Raw genomic sequence first — 21,426 nt, forward strand, 5'->3', positions numbered from 1 at the left:
ACACAACTCCACGTAACCACTATATACTTCCTTTATTAAAATCAAAACACTTATTATCCAATGCCAGCATTTTGCGCTTTCTACTAAACGATCAATCTTCAGAAATAACCACCACAGTAGCTATATTTCTGGCTGAAGTAGTAAAGACAAGCACACTATCAACATAGAAGAGTTGAATTCTACATTTCACTGACATGTAATCCAGAAAGGTAGTATTCCACAATAATTTCATGGTGTTTATGTTAACAATTTAAAGGTATTCCTATGTTGTTGAGATACTAGGCGATTAACTTATGAGTCCAGAAATGGTGGTACATTTTGTATGAGATGTTGTTGTTGTTGTTGTGTCTGTAATATGACAGATTGAGTGTTTGTACTTAATGCCTAATAAAAGTCTGGACTTGGATATAGATGTCAGTTGATTACAAAGACAAGGAAATAACATTTTAAGAAGATACATAAATCAACATCAATAAGTAAGGCTAATGATATTCAGTTTACATAATTTAAATAACCATAGTTAAAATTTAACATAGTTAAAACCAGTTAAAATTTCAGAACCAGCTATTAATTTTTGTATATTAATATGCAAGCATTCCAATGTTAATGGATTTGGCTAAAGCTGGCATTCTCATTTTATTTATAGTTGCATCTTTTTTTAATGTAAAGCCTCATGTCCCCATTAAGAGTTTTAGGGATATAATTATTAAAACAAACATTGTCAAATCTTTATGATACTGAAGCACCGATTTTACATGTGCCACGTCTAAGGAGCATATTCCATATGCATTCATTAATTCAATTTACCTCCTGCCTTTGGTCAATAAAGAGAACGCCACTTAAACCAGAGCCATCATCGTGTAGTGGATAGAGTGTTAGACTAGGATCCAGAAGACCAGCCTCAAATCCCCATTCTATCATGAAATAATCTTGGGCCAGTTACACACTCTCAGTCTAACCTAATTGACAAGATTGTTAGGAAAATAAAAGGGAGGAGAGGAGAATGATATAAGCAACTTTGGGTGCCAACTGGGGAGACAGGCAGCATAAATGTAGTTATATACAAAATAATTACATCAGGAAAACCACCAAGCTGAATTCAGCTTCTACTTCTATTCACCGGCATTTACAGCAGTGATTTTCTCATTTTCTGAATTGAACTTTTTGAACATTTTTTCCACCAAGGAGCTCATGTTTGTTTCAAGGAATTCTGAGGAGCATTCTTGACAGTGTCTTCAGTTTATGACGGGTGTTTACTAGGGGTGTTACCAAAATCTGTAATCATCAGGTGAGTGCACAAATTTGACTGTCTTCTGAAACAATTAGCATTCCCCACCAAAAAATGTCTCCATCTTGGGATGTATCATGAAATTCTGTGCAGACCAAATTCCCAAAGCCTGGCATTTTGTAAATGCATGGGCAAAGGTTCCTTTACTCTCCATTAAACTCTTGTGTACTGCTATAAACTACCACATAGAGAGAGCATCCTTCCAAACAGTTTTTTAAAATGATTTTTCTTTAGGCTAACTATCATTATCATTTTTGGGGTGATCATATCCTGATCTAAACCTTTCCACTGATCCTGGGCATGACTGATTTTCCAAGCAGCTTTCTACCATGAATGGTGCTGTGATTATCAAGAGGCAGTAAACTAAGATCTATGGATACAGCATCAATCACATGGAAGTGCAAAGAGTGTTAGAGAAATCTCAAATTTTTCTGTATTCGCGGAGAAAATCTATCGTGATCAAAAATTTTATAATCTAGCTGAGGTGAGTTCACTTACACTTTCAAACCAACCATCAGTCCCAGATCAGACCCACAATTCTGAGGAATCTAAGCTTTCTGGAGATAACTAGCAGAATTAAAACTATATTACTGAAAAGCAGATTTCCTGTGAAAAGCGTAAAGTGATCAGCATTCAGTCATGATAACTGCTAATGAGAGAGGAAAAGTTGGGATCCCAACGACAATTCCAAAATGAGAAAGTCAGTATATCTAAAACCATAATTTAAACAGTGAGGATGTTCTCAGAACACCTTTCTACAAATAATTATTCAAGTAGCCTTTATAGAATATATTAAGAAGCTCATTTGAATATTTAAGATTCTCTTCTTCCTCAGAGCAACTAAACAGTTATTGAATGAAGCATTTTATCAGAAAAATCTGTATTCTATAATAGGGACACTGAAGCAATACAAATATAAATTTATAATAATTAACAGCAAAACAAATTTACAGAATAGGGCACTAATTGTGCAAGCTAACAAAATTACGATACATTGATAGAAAATTCATAGCCAAGGAATGAGATGCTGCAGAAACTATAAGCAAGATCCATTACGCATTCTCCCAGTGGTTAAGGGATGCTGCAGCGTGGTATAGTGGTTAAGAGCAGGTGGATTCTAATCTGGAGAACCAGGTTTGATTCCCCACTCCTCCACCTTAGTGGCAGAGGCTTATCTGGTGAACCAGATGTGTTTCCGCACTCCTACATTCCTGCTGGGTGACCTTGGGCTACTCACAGTTGTTCAGAACTCTCTCAGCCCCACCTACCTCACAAGGTGTCTGTTGTGAGGAGAGGAAGGGAAAGGAGTTTGTAAGCCACCTTGAGTCTCCTTACAGGAGAGAAAGGCGGGCTACAAATCCAAACTCTTCTTCTTCTTCTTTTAATAGGTTACAGTAGTGTTACCTACTTATGTCTTTCAAGCAGTTGGAATAAACAAACCTAACTGAATAACTCAAAACATCTTCTTCGGCTTTTGTCTCAGCTGATATATGCTCTGATATCTGAAAGACAAAATTTGAAGAAACTAAATGGTTTCTAGCAGGAATATGAACAAACCATTTCTGGGATAAGCCTGGAAGCCACCTTTTTAAATTCTGTTTGTGAAAAACATCAAAATACAAGCAGTGGACCTGAAAAGACTTGTGAGGACATCTCACTGTCCCATCCCCACTATTTCCTCTTCCCTGGCAGCCTCCAAAGCTTCTTCCTCTTTTCTGGCCTCCTTCTCTTCTTTCAGTCTTCTAGCCAAACTACCTTCCTCCCTCCCACAATGAATTTCCAGTTTTTCCCCCCCTTCCCTACTTTGGCAGCCTCTTCCTAAGAAAAGCCTAGCCAAGTAGCAGAGTGCTGGCTGCTGGATCAGGTCTAGTTGCACAGTGGGACTGTGAAGGGACTTGCAAAGGCACCTTGGTTTCCCTGTATCCCCCACTACACCCTTTCTTCATGCCCACCTCCTGTCAGCTCCTACATCCTCACCTTTCCCTGAGTGCTCCTTTCTTTCCCACCAATCAACCAACCTAGATTTCACCTCACATTTTACATGAATTTTACTACATTTATACCCCAGCTTTCTCAACAATGTGGACCCCCAGCTTACACCATTCTCTTCCTTTTTATCTTAATACCTTGTGACATAGAATCTGAGCTGCCTGAGATTACCCAGCAAGATTCGGAGACTGGAGATTTTAACCTGGGTCTCTCAGATCCAACAAGTGGTTGCTCCTGAATAGTAGTAAGCAGCTAGACCTGGAAAAGTCATGTAACTCAGGTTTCCTTATAGTTGTAGCCAGGCCGGCTCTGGTGAATCCTCCCACAATGGCCAAAATGCTGCCCTTTCCCCTGGCTTTTTACTCACAAAAAAATCCTTGGCGAAACAGCTGCAGTTGTCTAGCAACAGTTACAGCTACAGAGAACATATGTTTCTTAAAGCTATAGGAACTGCTTCTATTGTTCTGGGAGTTTTTAAAACCTTTTTAAGATTTCAGATTTTCCTTAAACTTGGGTTTTTTTCAGATTTGTAGAAATATCTGTCTTGTCCATTCATGGCTCCAATCTCTGAATTGAAGCATCAACGTATTTGGAAAAGTTGAGAATTTGATACATTAATAACTGCTAATACAGCCTTGAAACGAAGTCAGTCTAATTACCCCAAAATCAAAAATGGAGAACAGGAAAATTCAATACAAATCATAAAAGTTTCGAAACCCAGCACAAAGCCTTGGGATCTGCACTGAAATGTCCTGGCTAAACCAGTGCAGTTGAAGGATCCGTGCAGTCAAGAAGGGTATTGACAAGCTGGAATGGTCCAGAGGAGGGCAACCAACATGGTAAAAGGTCTGGAATCCATGCCAGAGACTTAGGGAGTTGGGTATGTTTAGTTAGGTGAATAGAAGGTTAAGAGGTGACATGATAGCCATGTTTAGATATTTGAAGGGTTGTCATGTTGGTGAGGGAGCAAACTTGTTGTCTGCAGCTCCAGAGACAATGACCAGGGGTAATGGGTTCAAGGTGAAGGAAAAAAAGATTCCATCTAAACATCAGGAAAACTTCCTGACAGTAAGGGCTGTTCGACAGTGAAATGCAGGTATTCTATCTTTGGGCCAAGCTTCCTCAAGACGCTGCCCATTAATCCACGGCCTGGGCGCGTTTAAAAACGCCGCCTCTGTGCTGCCGCTTCAAGACAGGGGAGCCGCTGCTGCAAACGCGAGCAGCGGGCGTACCTGACCTCCGGCTTCCTCCCCAGGGCGCGCCAGGCCGTCGCTAAACAACAACCCTCTTTAAAGGGTTGTTGTTAGAGGAAGCTATCTTCCCGGCAGTGCAGTGCGAATCCGCTGCTGCCGTGGAAGACGCTTGTTCCAGCCAGCTGGTGCGACTACACAGCAGAAGTTCTCGGTTTCACCACACTAATATCATCCTCCCAACCTCCAGGGTCGGAGGGCAGTGTGGGTCCGGTGGCTGCGACGCATTTCCAGCAGGCTTACGCATACCGGGTGACAACGGCGTGAGTGGGCGCAGGAAGGCGGATAGAGGCGGTTCGCGTGAGCCGCTTCTGCCGCCTGCCGGCCTCCGCTTCACTCTGCTCTTCGCATCGCCATGCGTGCGAACAGTTGCTTATGCTCTCCACACCGCTACAGAACCTCTTGGCGGCTCATGGCGACTCGGGAGGCCGTGCGGAAACGGCCTTGGAGTGTGGTGGAGTCTCCTTCTTTGGAGGTTTTTAAACAGAGGCTGGATAGCCATCTGTCAGGAGTGTTTTGTGTTCCTGGATTGCAGGGGGTTGGACTTGATGGTCCCTCGTGGTCTCTTCCAACTGTATGGTTCTATGAAGGGTTTGTGCTATAAGACCATACCGTATGACCCCAAATTTGAGATTAAATTTTATAACTAGCCAGGCTTTTAGGATTTTAAGCACTCAAAACACTTTCAAAATTATTTTCATTCAGTTATGGTGGTAGGTTTCATTACAAGGCTTTGAGGTTATCATACATCAGAACTGATACAAAAACAAGTGAAGGAAATCATTATTGAGGGTACTTAATGACATATTTCTACTCCATCAGCTGCACTTTCCCACATTAAAATTTTAAGAAGTACCACTTTCTTATAATACATGTATCCTAAACATATTTTTTCAAACAAGGAACACATAGCAAATTGCTTTGGAAGGGTGATAATGAAAAAGCAACACCATTTATTAATTTTGTATAAGTTATCCTCTACCCTAGAGATTCCTTGGAGGGAAAAAAATGTCTGAATTTCACTGTGCAATGCCACAGGCAGAAAGTGAGAGAATCTAAACAAGCACATCCTGAAGGGAGAGAAAACGCCTGCAGCTGCAAATGACCTACTACATACCTCACTGGAAATGTTTTGATGTTATAATTTGTTAATTTAAAGAAAAAAGACAATTACGTACAATTACAGTTTGTTCTAGCAGATCTATGTGACTCTATAAAGTTTTTTTAAATAAAAATGACATATTGTTCAAAAGTGTGGCATGTTTTCAAAAGATTATGATACTAAGTAATTCTGCATGAGAGGTCCTGTGTCAGATTTGTTTCTTGATTATTTATAGAAGGGAAATTCACGAGAGGACACAAAATACTTGAATTTTTGTACTAGAAAAAGTGTCATATTCTGTGCGGCAAGAAAAAGAACATTATTCATCTCCGAATTTAATGATTTGAATAAGCAAATACTTGGTTCCCTTATGAAAAGATGTTTTGAACAATTACTCAAATAAAAAAAATCAGCATTGCATTTGCAATTGGATAGAAACTTAAAAACCAACATTGTAGATGCATACTGTCTAGTGAGTGGAGAGGGGAGAAGTTAACTTGTTAAACATTATAAAAAACCTCTGGTCAAATATTTAAAGTATTTTATAGGAATATTGAATGTTCTTGAAAAGTTTGAATTTTTTGTATGATATTCACTTAATATAACCCCAGAGAAGTTATTCGGCAATACAGTCCGCACACTCTTTTCAGACCCTTGTCTTACAAGTTTTTGGTACTTCAGTTGCAGACTGGAGTCATTTGTAGTGTTATGACTTTGATTACTTCTATACTGCACTATCCTCAAAGTATTATTATACCATGAAGTTGAGTCATAACTGTTTTTGCACTGGTGAAAAAAGAGGGGGTCCTTTCAACTGCCCAAAAAGCTGCTAGGGATTAGGGAACACATACCAACAAAAGCCACATAGGATGGGGCTTCCGGAAGGAGGGAGATCAAGGGAGATTGCCCTTCCTGCCCATTACATCACCACAAATGCTGGCAGCCTATCAATGGAGATAGAAGAATTTGGTGCAGGGCAGTTCACTCTCAGTTGGCCAGGCTGCAGTGATAGTGGCATACAATTACTACATTTTGAAATATGATCTCAGGTGAAATGGTAGAAAGTAATTCCACTGAAACAAAGTGGTTTGGGATCCATGCTACAATATGTTGGTCTGAACAGCACCTGGGAGACTGATATTTGCACATGCAGATTTCTGAATCCATCCTGAACAATGCCGACAATCACCTATCCTCTCTATGGTTCTATTATTCCAGAACTTAGCTCTATGGAGTGAAAAGTGTGTATAATCTTGCATTCATAACCAAGGTTTTGTATAATGCTGTTCAGTATAATACTGAAATTCTGGCTATAGCCCTGACTGTGTTTGTTGTTGTTGTTGTTGTCTGCTAAAACTTTTCTTCTGTTCTTGTTCCAAGAATTCCACAATAAAACAAACAGCCAGATAGGAAGTTTTGGTTATGTGGCTTAATTGGGAGAAGACAACAAAGGCTGTCAAAGACCAGCCCTGTCTGTCCCTAAAACTGCATGCAAGACCCTAAAACATACAGAGATGGGGAATGGTGGTACCTTCAGTACTACCAGTGCTGTCAAGCAGCTCCATGATGCAATAAAAAGGCTTGATCAATCACTTCAAAGCTTGACAATATTTGATTGAACAACAGGCAATCAATTGATATGCATCCCAATCCTATGCATATATGCACACAAGTGAAGCATTATGTTTATATCCTAAAAGCACTGATGTAACACCACACCTGTTGCAGATCAACTTTGCTCACAATTCAGATATAAGATGGGTTGGCCTTGTGTGTGACCAGTCTGACTACCTTGGTCCACAGTATCTGTGGGAAGGTCTCCTTCCATATGAACTCCATTCTCTGAGATTCCTAGCTTCAGGCCTCTTACTTCCTCATGAGATTAAAACTATGAGGAGTTCAAGCATAATATACTCAGTGATAGATCAGCTGCTTTGGAACCAGTGAAAATTATCCAGTGAAATTATCAGATCATGTGAGCATTAGAATTAGATGCAGAGTAATATAGCAATATATAATGAATGCATATAAAACCAGGGGTCCCCAACATGATGTTCATGGAGGCCCTTGGCACCCACCAACACCTGTTCTACCACTCACCAAGTGGTTTTAGAACATGAATGGGGGCAGCAAGATTTATCATTGGCCGCTGGAGATTTGATTGGCAGTGCAGATTTTTAAAAACGTTGTTTTGGCACCAGCTGCCATCACAGCACAAGAATCTTCACTGCGTCAGTTGAAAGTAAGCCAGGGTAGTCATTTTATGGCAGCCATTTTGTGGCTGCACCCACCAAACTGAGTCAGAATTCCAAAGGTGCCTGGTTAGAAACCTCTGGTTTAAAAACAAAACAAAACATGAGAGGCTGTAGCTAAAGGCAGGAATTCGCAGAAGTCAGAGAGCACTCTTACCATTCACACTGGGGAGATGCTAGATCCAACCTAATATTTGGAAGCATTCAAATATTAGAAAAACTGAACACTATGATTATTTTAAATAGAAAAGGTCTATTCCTATAGCAATAGTAACAGTAGCAAAATATCTATTTAAAGTCAAAAGTCAGACAGACTGCTGAAAAATCCTCGTATATCTATACTAAAGTTGTACTGCAGCATCAGTAGATCAAAATTAGGAGTGTGAAGTGTTTGAGAAACTCCACAGCTGTGCAAGTATAAAGAGCATACCAAAATAAAGCTCAAATGTTTGTTTGGAAGCACAACAGAAAAAGAAAATCAATGCTTTATTTATGAAATATTTAGCTTAAATAGCTACCAGAGCTGTGTTCGGTTATTGTCCCGAACGATAGCAGTGATTTCAGCTATCTTTACGTTTCTTAAAGTGCAAGTATTAAATAAATAATTAATGAGGGACAGAACTCTTTCATACTAAACCAATTCATATATTATTTATCAATATTTAGTATTTTCTACACATTATTCTGGGACACTCATTTTAATTATGCCTTGAATCTGAAAAACCGTGTCCAACTATATATTTATGGTGACGGATTAAACAAGAGTTAGACTTTTAAAATATTAAGAAATAAAATATAAGCATAACCTGAAATTAACTTTTCTCTACAGATTGATATAATTTCTCATTTTCCTTAATCCCAAATCCTTTCATCATAGTTGCATGCTATCTTTATTGGTAAAGATGCATTAAATGTGTTTAATGCTTATTCGCTGCCTTTGAAAAAAATCATTCTGTATCTCTGTATTTTAGTGCAATTTGCATCCTGTCTTATATAGGGGAGGATGAAAAAGGTGGGTTTACAGGGGAGAACCAACATTAACTGTTACAGTTATTTTTTTCCACAACACTGAATCATAGGTTTTTATAGGTAAAACAGTTAAATATTCATTCTAGAGGAGAAAGGTTGAGAAACAAAAGAAAGGCAAGTACCATATAAAGATTTACCCATCTCTAATGTTTTCTTTGCTTTTTTTAAACCAAGGCTACTCAAGAATCTTCAACTAATTATTATGTTTTATTGACGGCATCTTTCCCTGGGGAGGTTATTTAAAAAGTTTAACCCCTGAGCAAGTCATGGCTTCTCCTGTCTTTGAAAGTGTCAAGTGCATTGATTATAACTGCAGGAAGTGTTACCTTCTACCCAGAGACTCTCACCCGGCACAATCTTAAACACTGTCTTTCTCCCCAAACAGCTTTGATTCAGCAATTCAGGCCTTCTCAGCTGATATTAAAGGCAGAAGCACCACAGAAAAGGGATCAGCAGTTAAAATGAAATACAAAGTGTGGGGGGGGGGGGAGGGACACAGATCTTGGATATGGTAGCACAAAGCTAGAGAGAAAAGCAGATTTGAAAAAGACATCAGAGCAACTAAAAAAGAACAATATGACAGAAATTAAACAAGATTTGTATGCTTGCCTTCTATGCATTTAAACTCATCTCAACCTCTATTGAAATTCTGATCATATCCAAACCCCAAGGCTTTTGACATACTTTCATAAATCCACACCTCCTCTCTCTCTTGTCTAATCTCCAGAGTCACTGTGAGGTATCCCACAAGTTAGGAGAAAAAAACCCGGAATTTTAATAAGTGTAACAGAAAACAGCACATAATCCTCAAAATGAAATACAGAGGCACGAAACATAAATTATTGTAAATATTCACTAGATGCCTTTTTTCAGTAGGACAGTAATACTTCATATGGTTTTTAAATGCACTTTTTAAAAAAGCACATAGGCAGGAAGATCTTCACAGTAACTTCTCTAGGTCAATGAACAATCAGAGTAGCAAACTAATGTCACAGACAATCTGCTGTCACTGTATTGTATTGAATAGGAAACAAAGGGATCGTATTTATATGCTTAAATTATTGTATAATTTCTACAATCTTGAATTTCAGCAAAGCATTAAAACTGAACAATATTTACTGAAATAAAACTTATTAACATGTGCCCACGAATCACAGAAACAATGCCCAAACTTCCACAAAGTAATTGGATTTTGAAAACTGCAAGTGGGTTTATTCCAATTCAGTCATGACAGGGCCAGAAGGTAACGATACATCTGCCATGATGCAACAAGCAGACCTGTCTTCTGTCAAGAATTGAAATCATAAAGGAAAAAGCTGCCGTTAACAACCTCTCTCCAAACACTAGAGCTGTCATCTTATTGTTTTCTTTGGCTGGCATGGGGGCCTGTGTAGGCTTATATATCCTGTCAATTCAATATTACTCTGAACATTTAACCTTCCCTCTCATTTTTCTTTAAGTAATATATTACTGAGCTTACCCAGTTTTTTGTCCAATTGCTTCCTGATAGTTATCAGTGTAATATTTCTGCATTATAGTCTGTATATTAAATATAAAATTTAAATGGCACCCAAAATTTTCTAGTAATTACTTACTGCCATATTTTTATTTTGAAAACATCTGACTACTTGGTAGCAATTAATTATTTGTGCATATATTGTTAAAACTATAAAAGCACATTTTCATACCGTATAACAGATATTTTCAACATTAATTACTTTCACTAAAATACTAATACAAAGCAAACTAATACAAAGGCAGGAATCCAAAGTAGAACTTTAGATAGGCACAAGGGCTCAAGAAGACCCAGTAGAGCACACATTCACATTCCAAATCATCAATGTGTCCCCTCTGTTTTAAAATTTTGTTTGCAATGTACTACAAGGGAGATAAATGCCCAAGAAGAACTAGCTAAAAGCCTCATTGAGCATACAGAACAAGTTAAATGGAACTTTGGATTTCAGCCAGATATTACAAATTGTTTTATCTGGATACAAATTGTTTTATCTGTATAATACACCAGATCTTGTCAGACATCCATCCACTAGGCTGCCGATCTGAGCCCTATGGCTCAGAGCCCTTAGGGGATGGGGCGGTATATCAAAATTGATAAATAAATAAAATCTAGGGGAGAGTGGCATATAATAAGTTTGTTTGATTAAATACATACATACATGCAATTTATTGTGCTCTAATGTGTATTACTCTAACCTGCTCTGAACTTATAGAAAAACAGGATACACATTTTAAATAAATACTGAATATTTTGCTCACTTCAGAAGTTTAGATCTTGAATTAATTCAATCTTCACTAAATAATTATTCAAATACTACAGAAGTAACTGATCACCCACTGTCTAAGAGATGGGCAGCCCCATCCACACCAGAAGTGGCAGACCATGGTGCCAATGAAGCACCACCCTGCCAAGAGGCTTCCCAGAGGTGTGGGAAGCTGACAAAGTGAAAAAGCACCCCCACCACCTAGAGGCCTCTATGGGCCTTAATGGACTTATGCCACTTTTCAGGGGCTTAAATCCTAAGTAGTGCCCGCCATCATAGTGTTGGCAAAAGCTGGGAGGGTGCCGAGTAATGCTGGCTTCTCCCCTGGCCATGCCACCGGATTGCCCCTGCTACGGCAGGGGTCTTGGGATGCTGGTGCAGCATTCAGTACCACATTCCCGGTCCAGAGGGACAGCAGCCGCATGCAGTAGACTCACTCATCTGCTGGGGCAAATGTCCTGGGATGGTGAATCCGCCAGTGTGGCAGTGCACTGTTCCCAAGAGCAGATTCCCCCCCACTTTTGGATGGGAAGCCCTTTACAGAGATCCTGTACATAGCAATCACCTATGCACATGTTGATGTAGGAGAAGATACCTCCACCAAAAAGATGAAGATGTTAACTTTGATAGCACTGATTATTATTGTGTGGAAGGGAGAAAAAAAAGTTGCATAAAACATACCACCCTGACAGCCTATAATCTTGGGTGCTGTGTGGTTTCCGGGCTGTATGGCCGTGTTCTAACAGCATTCTCTCCTGACGTTTCGCCTGCATCTGTGGCTGGCATCTTCAGAGGATCTGATGTTGGGAAAGCAAGTGGAGTATATATATCTGTTGGAGTGTCCAGGGTGGGTGGAGAAACATAGTCTGTGAGTAACAAAGAAGGCAACCAGGTCAATAGTTGAGGGCATCTGAATAGAAGTATGAGTGACAATGAAGACTATAGCATGGGAGTGTCAATGGAGATAGCAAGGTCACTGGTGGGAGCACTGGTGACACTCCCATGCTATAGTCTTCATTGTCACTCATACTTCTATTCAGATGCCCTCAACTATTGACCTGGTTGCCTTCTTTGTTACTCACAGACTGAAGATGCCAGCCACAGATGCAGGTGAAACGTCAGGAGAGAATGCTGCTAGAACACGGCCATACAGCCCGGAAACCACACAGCACCCAAGTGATTCCGGCCGTGAAAGCCTTCGACAATACATAGCCTATAATCTGTTTGGAAATATTTGCACATGCCACATCTAGGAAAAACTATACAAGAGCTACCCTGAATGTAGCAGTAGTAGAAAGATTTATTTACGGTCTTTGACCAAAGCATTTACAATACAATTTAAAATAAACCAGCTTAGAACCTTCTTAGCTAATATAAGATAACAATTAAAATAATACTTCTGCATCTTTCAGCAGCCAAGATGACCAAAACTTATATTGGTGTTTCTCAGTATCTATTTAAAAAGTCACTTCACCCTATTTTTCATTATTCTTCAAAATTCTTAAATTTACACAAGTAAACACAAAATCTTGCAACTGATGATGTAACATTAGGGTCTGTTCCCTGGAATAATCTTCTTAATATATATTTATTATTATTACCAGCAAATCTCTTTAATATCGGACCCAACATATCTTTACAAGACTCTTCCAGCAGAGGACACCTGAAAAACATATGTTCCATCGTATCGATCTCTTTTAATGGACAATCACATAGCCTTTTTTCAAAGGGAATTTTCCTGAATCTTCCCTCCAAAACCCTAGAGGGGAGTGAGTCACTTCTAGCTAAAGTGAATGCTCTTCTCTTATTACTTCCTTCTAGAAAATATATATAGGGTGCTGGATCATTTTTGTATTTTAGGTGATCTGGAGAGGGATACTCTGAAAAAGCCGCTAAATCAGACTGACGCTCAATATCAAAAATTCTTTGCTTGATAAATGATTTCGCCCGTGCATGTCCCAGCTCTAGAACAGCCTGGGGGGATATACCCATTTTGTACAGAGAACTGATGACTGATTTAAGCCACCTAGATTGAAAATTATCCCACAGTATTAAAGGAAAAAGACCTTGGGGATTGAAATGGCCTGACAACCATTTGTAGATGGAGAAGAGATGTATAGTAGCCTCTACCCTAATGAGCCCCGTTTCCAATCTAAGCCATGTGTTGTCACTAACTTTGGAACCTGCATTAATGATCTTAAAAAAATCTAGGATTGAACTCTTTTCCAAAGTGCCAAACCATCGGTGAGAAGGTCCTAGGGAAGGAACCGTAAGTTAATTAGAATTAGTTTCGCTTTTGTAAAGCTTGAGAGCTGCTGGAACATAAGGAGCCTCCAATGGTCTTCAGGAAATTTTATAAAATACTGTTTGTAGCTCTTCTGTCCCATAGCTTGTAGCCTTATGGTGGAAATTTTTACACCGGAGGTCTGTATTGTTAAATTTCCTAAATATGTAAATCTGGTAACTTGATCTATTTTATTACCCTGGATTTGCCATTTTCTCATCTTTGGTCTTTTCCCAGACACAAGAATTTTAGTTTTTTGGAAATTTATTTCAAATTTTTCTTCTATAAAATAGCTGCACAATTTCAAAAGGGCTCTTTTCATTCCTCGAAATGTTCTCGACAGGATTACTGTGTCATCGGCATATAACAGAACTGGGATATGGTGATTTGCCACTTTTGGGGGGTGGAATCTTACATTTTTCAGAGCATCTACTGTATTATTTAGGTAGAAAGCAAACAATAGCGGAGCAAGCATACAACCTTGTCTCACACCCCTGTGTGTTCTTACAGGCTCAGTCATTTCCCTGAATGTAGGGTCTCTTTTGTCAGCAGTATTCTTTAAAGCACATATATTGCCTCTTCCACATAAAGGTGAAAAAATATTCCACCAAATTTAGGAAGATCTTATTAATTTTAAGGTATGTATGTTTTGTTTTCGGTTTTTGTCAATTGAAACCATCTAATACAAAAAAAAAACCTGTAGTAAAGGACAGCTGATGTATATATACAATCCTCGTGACCTAGCAGCACAAGCTTCAATATATGCAAGATCTACTCATCCACCCATCCAGACAACGCTTCAATTCTCTTCAAATGAGATAGTCCACCTATGCTTTGTGCACGCATTTGCATTTCCAGATTAATTCCTCCCACCTAATAATATTCATAAAATCTGCGCAAACAGCACAGAAAGGTCTAAAGAATAAGATCTGTAAACAGTACCTCCTAACATTTAGATAGGATGTGGGGATTTTAAATGATGGAGGCTTGCTGGAGCTGTGGAGAAATTCTGACCCTAGCTAAAGTAGTACCGTCAAACTTCATTAAAATGAGAAGAGGAAGAAAGGCTGAAACCATGCTCTCACTTCAGGAGCCCCTATCTTTGTTATGCAAGCAACAGGCTGTTGACTAGCTGAACTACACTTAAAGATTGGCTTAATTTCAGCATCATGCCAAACCAGAGTTGAAGGAAACCTATGTATGTCTTGGTATGATGTTTGAACAAACGAAGTATGGTGAAAAAGTCAGCCAACAAACTATATTCCATGCAAACCACAATTTGGCATAATAGCTGAAATGACAAAACAGAGCCATAGCTACTGCTCCACTTCACGAGGCATTTCACCATAGTGATGGCTGGGGGGGAATCTTAGGAAGCTGAATACTGAACGTATGGGAAATGACAGTTGTAAATCACAGTCTGCATGTTGAATTCTCCACCATTTTAGTGGACAGTATGACATCTACCCAGAGTGTGACTTTTTCACCTCCCCCACCCATAGGCTATTCCTGAGGGTTTCCTTTCCCCCAGAAGCAGCTTTTTGGAAGGGAGTTCTGGGGTGCAGCAGTCGGGGAAGCCAAGAAGATCACATTGCACAGTTGTGCTCAGTGGATCCAATAATATGACTGTCTGTCGAAAACTACCGAGCTATCACTCCAAGTTATAGCTGAAGGAATCTTAACTACAGTTTGGTATGACATCTGAAATGACAAATCACAGCTTTCAATTAAGTTACCCAGAATAATAAAATACTTTGCAAACTGTGATTTGTGCTGGTTCAGTATGACAGTTGAACTGACAAAATATGACTGTTTTCTGTGTGCTAACTGGAAAGGACACTGAATATGAAACAAAGAACAGATTTTTTTTTTACAAAAATTGGATCTTTTCTTACGTTTGATGTTATTAAACCCTTCCTCTCACTAATGATGTTACACTTCAATTAACCATAATTCCAATTCCTTTAAATAATAATGCTCTTTAAAATAAACTAATGAAAAATGAGAATTGGCTTCTATTCCTGGGCTTGTTGGCCTGAAAGCTCTCCCCCTGAAACAATCTGGCCTAGAAACAGCTTTATAAAATATTAATGAAAGCTGATGTTCTCAAGGTTTATCAGGAAACGATCTCTCAAGCCAAGAAAGTCTAAAATCAGGGGATTTTGCACATAATCATGAGAGCATTCTTCTGTAGCTATACAAAAGTTCTGTAATGCAAGCCAATGAAATACCAAAGTAAACATTTTGTTCTACGTATGATTTAATAGCAGCAGCCTGCTTGTACAAGGACAGGAACACAAATAACTTTCATGATCAACTCTCTACAATAACAGAACAACTTGAGCTTCAGGTGGGGATAAGGAACACTTGTAAGTTGATGAAATAAAATTTAAGAGAATATTTTAATTTCTAACAGGGTATTGAATTTACTTATCTGCTTCCTAAACCACATGCAGTCCCCCTATAACAGTCTTCAAAAAGTAAACTACAACTGTTTTCTTGAAATAAAAGATTATACAACTGTTTTTAAACAAAAAGAATTGGCAGATAGATATATTTGAGGCACAGAAAATTACATGGCACAGAATTATGGATAATTACTAGTACAAACAAGCAAATACTTTAGAAGTTCAAATTATTACCTTACCTCAATAGCTCTTTTAATATATGGAATCTGTGTACCACTGTCCAAATCTTCATTTATAATAAGTCTCCTTGCCCACTGTCCCGCTCTGACAACACCACTACCATGAATTAAAACCAACAGTTTCTCAGGATTTGTCATTGCATCTTCACTCATAAAGATAAAACTCATGGGTTCACTCTCAGTTGCATCTACCTACAATAAAGATAATCACAATTTTTACAAAAAGGAGCAAAACAACATTAGTAACTTAAATCAATACATCTATTCAGAGAATGTGGGGGTTATTAAATAATGAGGCCTCAGATTTGTAAAACAGTTGCATCCAGTAGAATGTTACCATACTTGTTGTTTTATAATGGCCTCACAATTTATTGCTGGAAGACAGGCAAACCACTCAGTAGAAGAACAGGAATTCTACGTTCAAGTCATTGTTACTTCAAGCAGGTACTTTTTCTTGGTATAATGTATTACACTTCAAACCTGTTCTTCCTCTAAGGAACTCTGGCCATTTCTGCATGGGCCTTGGGGGGTGCCAGTGTACATGACACCGGCACCGGCCTGGGGCCGTTTACACACTTGTGTGCTGGCGGCCCCTGCGCCCCCATGGCGGCGCCTCTGAGTGAGGCAAGCCACTTTTATTTTTAAAACTCGCCTCCTCTTCCTGCGTTGCTTTATCAGGATAAGGGGACATGCCCCCATGGCCCTGGCAACGCCCTGAGGCCAGAGGGCAGGAGGCGTGTCCTCTCATTCCCATGGAGCGACGAAGGAAGAGAAAGTAAGTTATAAACACAAAAGCGGAGGGCCAAAAAACGGCGCATTACACCCAGTGCTGTTCGCTCAGCACCGGGTAGAAGCCGCTGTTTTCTAAAAGTCTTGCTCAGCGAGCAAGGCAGCAAAAAACCCTTTTGTGGGGGGGGGGGGAGTGACACTACCTCGATTTGTAGGTGGCAGCCATGCGAAGTTTTCCCCACAAACAGTGTTTTTACCGGGCCAACACCAGTGATTTTGGCCTGTACAGAAACAGCCTCTGAGTAGTATTTGAATCTTGCAACAACCTGTCAGGAAGATTAGACTGAGACCAACTTACCCAAGGCCACACACAATGTGCTTCCCAGCAAAAATAGGATTACAAATTACTTATTTTGTACTAAATGGTGCTGGAAATGAGCAGCAAGTTCTTTGGTGTGTTTAAAGTTCTAATTTGTTGCCACAGACACAGCTTGACTTTTAATGCAGCCTTTCACAATTAACAGCTATCTAATAAACAGGGAACTCCTACTGATTTACTCAATTCACTTTTGGCAGAAAGCTCTAAACACACTGATATTGATCTGTCTCAATTTTATCCCTCTCTTCTTCCAAGGAGCTCAGGTTAATGTGCATAATTCTCATAGCTTCCATTTTATCTTAACAATTCTGGGAGATATATAGTCCTCTTCCTGCCATCTGACCCAGATCCTGCAAATCTAATTTATTCAAGGAACTGAACATAGATGAGCTGAATGAGAATAAAGCTAGAAATAATAATTTTGAAATTTAAGGTGGATAAAAATATAGGGTAGAATCCATGGGCTATAAATTTCTACCTTTCTTTTCTACCTAATTCTAAGGATGCTGTGATGTTCTAAACCAGTACTTGGAATCAGTAATAGGCTGAATGAATATGAACAAAGTAAAACTTAATTCTGAAGAACAGAGCTTCTCTGGGTTGGCAGAAAGGCAGACCAGTGACTTCAGATCCTTCCTATCTTAGATGGAGTTATACTGCATCTGACTAATTTAGGCTTTAATTACTGGCAATCCAAAATAAGACTTTAAATTGTGGTCTTTAACATATTTTTTTTCATTACTGTTCTATCTGAATTGTAAACTGCCTTGAGTTCTGCAAGGTAGAGAGGTGGCAAATAGATATTTTGAATAATTATATATTTTTTCCAGAGCAAGCAAAAAGTTCCAATTATGCAAAGAGATAGTAGCAGTCATACAATGAACTATGTCCAATCTACAACAGACAGAATTTTCAAGTAGCCACCCTGGTGCAAATAGAAAGCAGCAGGATGAAGTGAGAGAGTAAGACTAGGTGGGCTGGCCGCAGGTGGAGGGAAGAGGTCTGGGGCAAAGCTGTGCCCACTAGCAAATGTGTCCTGCTCTGGCAGCAAAGCAAAATTCAAATTGTGCTATAAAAGGATTTGCTTGCCGCGGAGAGAGTGGAAAGTGAAAGCGGGGCTGGAGGAAATACATCCATACAAGAAAGCTTGCCACGGTGGACATTTGCCTCCACCATGCAGCAAATACCTTGTGCGCAATCAGCCAGAGGCAAATATCAGAGCATTTATCATCTTAGTATCTTGTGCTTAATCTGTCATTATCAAATGCTTTACAAAATGTAAGGACAAACTGGGTGCAAGTTTCCCTCTACTAAAATGGCAGTATTTCTTCTATCTTCAATTCAAAGCATGACTGTAAAAGCAGAGATTTACTTTGAACAAGATTAGAACACTATACTTTTATTACAGCTGACATAACTATGTCCACATTTTGCAACCTCTGTTGTATTACTTGCTGTTCTTTCCTTGAGCATATGAGTTCCACTGTACTATTACTACTACATATGTACACAAGCATTTATAATACAGCTTATATGTTTCTATTAGGCCCTTTTAATAGTTACAATAGTGCCTCAAAATAATGTGCAAATGACCAATAAAAACAAGTCAAGTCAAAACACTATGTGCTGAAGATTAAAAATGAATCTACATAATGATTTACAGTCCATATGCAGACCTTAGTACTAGTTACTTGTAAAAGGTTGATGCCACAATAGGGGAATCCCTACTTACTGAATCAAGCATCTCCACCACATTTTGGTAAGGGAGAGGGCAGATATATAGGAAGGCTTTCTCTGATGCACATAAATCTATTCAGTTTATGGCTATATCAGAAATAAACAAGGCATTCTTAAATTTCATCTAGAAATATTAACTGAACATATGAAAGTTTCAATATTACTGAAGTTTTAATATTTGGGAGAAGATGGACAAGAAAAACAATGGGCACAGCTACAAAAATATATGCATAAGAGAAGGTTTAATTTGCACAACTAAACAATGATTTAACCATCAAGTGTCTACCAAACAAGACAGAAAACAGCCTTTACTGACTTCACCTTAATTACATTTGGAAACATTTCTTCAAGGCAATTTGTCTTCAAACTGCAGTAATTCATTAAATGAAGCTTTCACTAAAGGATATACATAAAAGGTCACACTTGTGCCCAATCACACTTTATTGACAAATCAGCGTAGCATCCCATTTATTTCTCATCACACTGAGACTGAACAAAGCAATTCACAGGACATATAACTCTACCATCCTGTCAAATAATTATACGTGTTCATAGTATACAATTTTCATTTTACTATAACAAAACATGTTAATATTGTTAAACTCCACACATTTTCAATATACTCTGTTCAGAATTAGAGAATTAAACCATGTAAAAGTACAGCATTTTATAGAAGAGGCAATGTCAACTCCTTCCAGCCATCCCACAACTGGACACCAAAGTGCAATCTTTTATTTATTGCATTAGAATATCCCAGAACAGCAACACTTTCAGGGTGACATTTAAGCAATATCCAACTAATTTTTTTCTCTTCTTGTAAGCACATGACTTCTCTGAAACATTGACTTGGCAGCTCCTCTGAAGCCCAGAATTGTGCCATGTCAATTAACCTACAAAATAATTTAGCACAGTGGACTGAATCTTTTGGAAGCACAAGCAGAACGAGCTCGCACAAGCAGATATTCCCTACCTTCTCTTTCTCTCAGCAATCTCTTGGATCCCCAAAAATCCCCCACTCAGGTACAGAGACGCTCAAACAAAATGCACAGGGTGAGTGCAGGGAGATTCGTGGGGTGTGGCAAAAAAACCCCCAAGCTTTCCTTTCATGCACAGAGGCAATGCGGTGATTTCACCCAATTGCCCTTCCTGACTGCAGTCTACTTTGCATAGTACGCTTATAGGCATCTCCCACATTTCAGCAGAGTTTCAAGTTATTCAAGAGGATGCTGTAGAACACCCCATTCAATTTCTTTCCATTTAGGTTTCCAAAGAATCCAACTACTACTCTTTAAAAAAAACCTTGGAAATAGTCTAAAAAGCCATACTTGTGAAAAATTGGTTGAGTAGTTATTATGATTGACTAGGATGAATACTGGGTAGAATTAAGCAGCTAAACAGAATGTAGCATGATAAAATGGGGCTTGGGTAGTGTTGTTGCCCATCTGAAGTGGAAAACTGCTTCTCAAACTGGCTCCCCCGCCCAAAAAACCACCATTAGTATTCATAACGTTTATTTTGTATAAGAGCCATTGTACTATAGTGGTTAAAGTTGTTGGACTAGATTCTGGGAGATCCAGATTTGATTACATGCCATGGAAGCTTGCTAGGTGACCCTGATCCTGTCACAAATTCTTAGTCTAACATAAGAAGAGGAAGAGTTTGGATTTATACCCCACCTTTCTCTCCTGTAAGGACACTCAAGGTGGCCTACAAGCTCCTTTCCCTTACTCTCCCCACAACAGACACCTTGTGAGGTAGGTGGGGCTGAGAGCGTTCAAAGAGAACTGTGACTGGCCCAAGGTCACCCAGCAGGCATATAGGAGTGTGGAAACACATATGGTACACAGTGTTGTTGTGAAGATAAAATGAAGAAGAAGAGACTGATCCAAGCCACTTTGGGCCCGTGTGGGAAGAAAGGTGGGGTAAAAATGACATAAGTAAATAAATATACTCATTTCATTTTCGAAAAACACTTGGTAGGCACCAGGAAAGGTATCGGGGATGACACAGGCATCATGTTAGGAACTCCAACACAGAAAATTACATTAATAAATGCTGCCACTGGGTCTCAACTGCCTTAGGAGAGCCATTCTATGCTGAAAAGATCATGTGGATAGATGTCAAGAATAACATAGGCACCCTTGAAACTGTAAACATGTTCCAATACGGATCTTAATTTTAAGGTCATGTTTTAGAACTTACACTTAACAATGTCTGCACAAACCAGATAATTTTTATCAACCCTCCCCTGCCCAGGCTTGGATTCTAAGGGGTTGTTTCGTCAAGGGAGCAAGATCTCCTCCAGTTCCACAGCTTTCCCATCTGTGAAGGAGGGGAAGGAGATTTTGCCATTTCGCCCCAGATTCGCAGTTTTCTACCCACACTCATCCTTCAGGCCCACTGACATTCAGAAACACAGTTTCATTGGGTGCAGAAGGCCACAAGCAAAGATGAAAAGGAA

General features: G+C 39.1%; 1 protein-coding gene across 7 annotated transcripts in view; it reads right to left on the minus strand.

The window, feature by feature from the left end:
* Positions 1-21,426, minus strand: part of FAM172A (family with sequence similarity 172 member A) — a 273,126-nt gene that overhangs the window by 219,259 nt on the left and 32,441 nt on the right. For all 7 annotated transcript variants that reach the window (XR_007245075.1, XM_048503746.1, XM_048503740.1 and 4 more), the window contains one exon: positions 16,121-16,312. Coding sequence is in view for 6 of the 7 variants with exons in the window: in XM_048503746.1 (XP_048359703.1) it covers positions 16,121-16,312 (192 nt within the window). In the remaining variant the exon portion in view is untranslated. The remainder of the gene's footprint in view (positions 1-16,120; positions 16,313-21,426) is intronic.

This window comes from Sphaerodactylus townsendi, linkage group LG07 (genome assembly GCF_021028975.2).
Source record: "Sphaerodactylus townsendi isolate TG3544 linkage group LG07, MPM_Stown_v2.3, whole genome shotgun sequence".
NCBI classification, from domain to species: domain Eukaryota; kingdom Metazoa; phylum Chordata; class Lepidosauria; order Squamata; family Sphaerodactylidae; genus Sphaerodactylus; species Sphaerodactylus townsendi.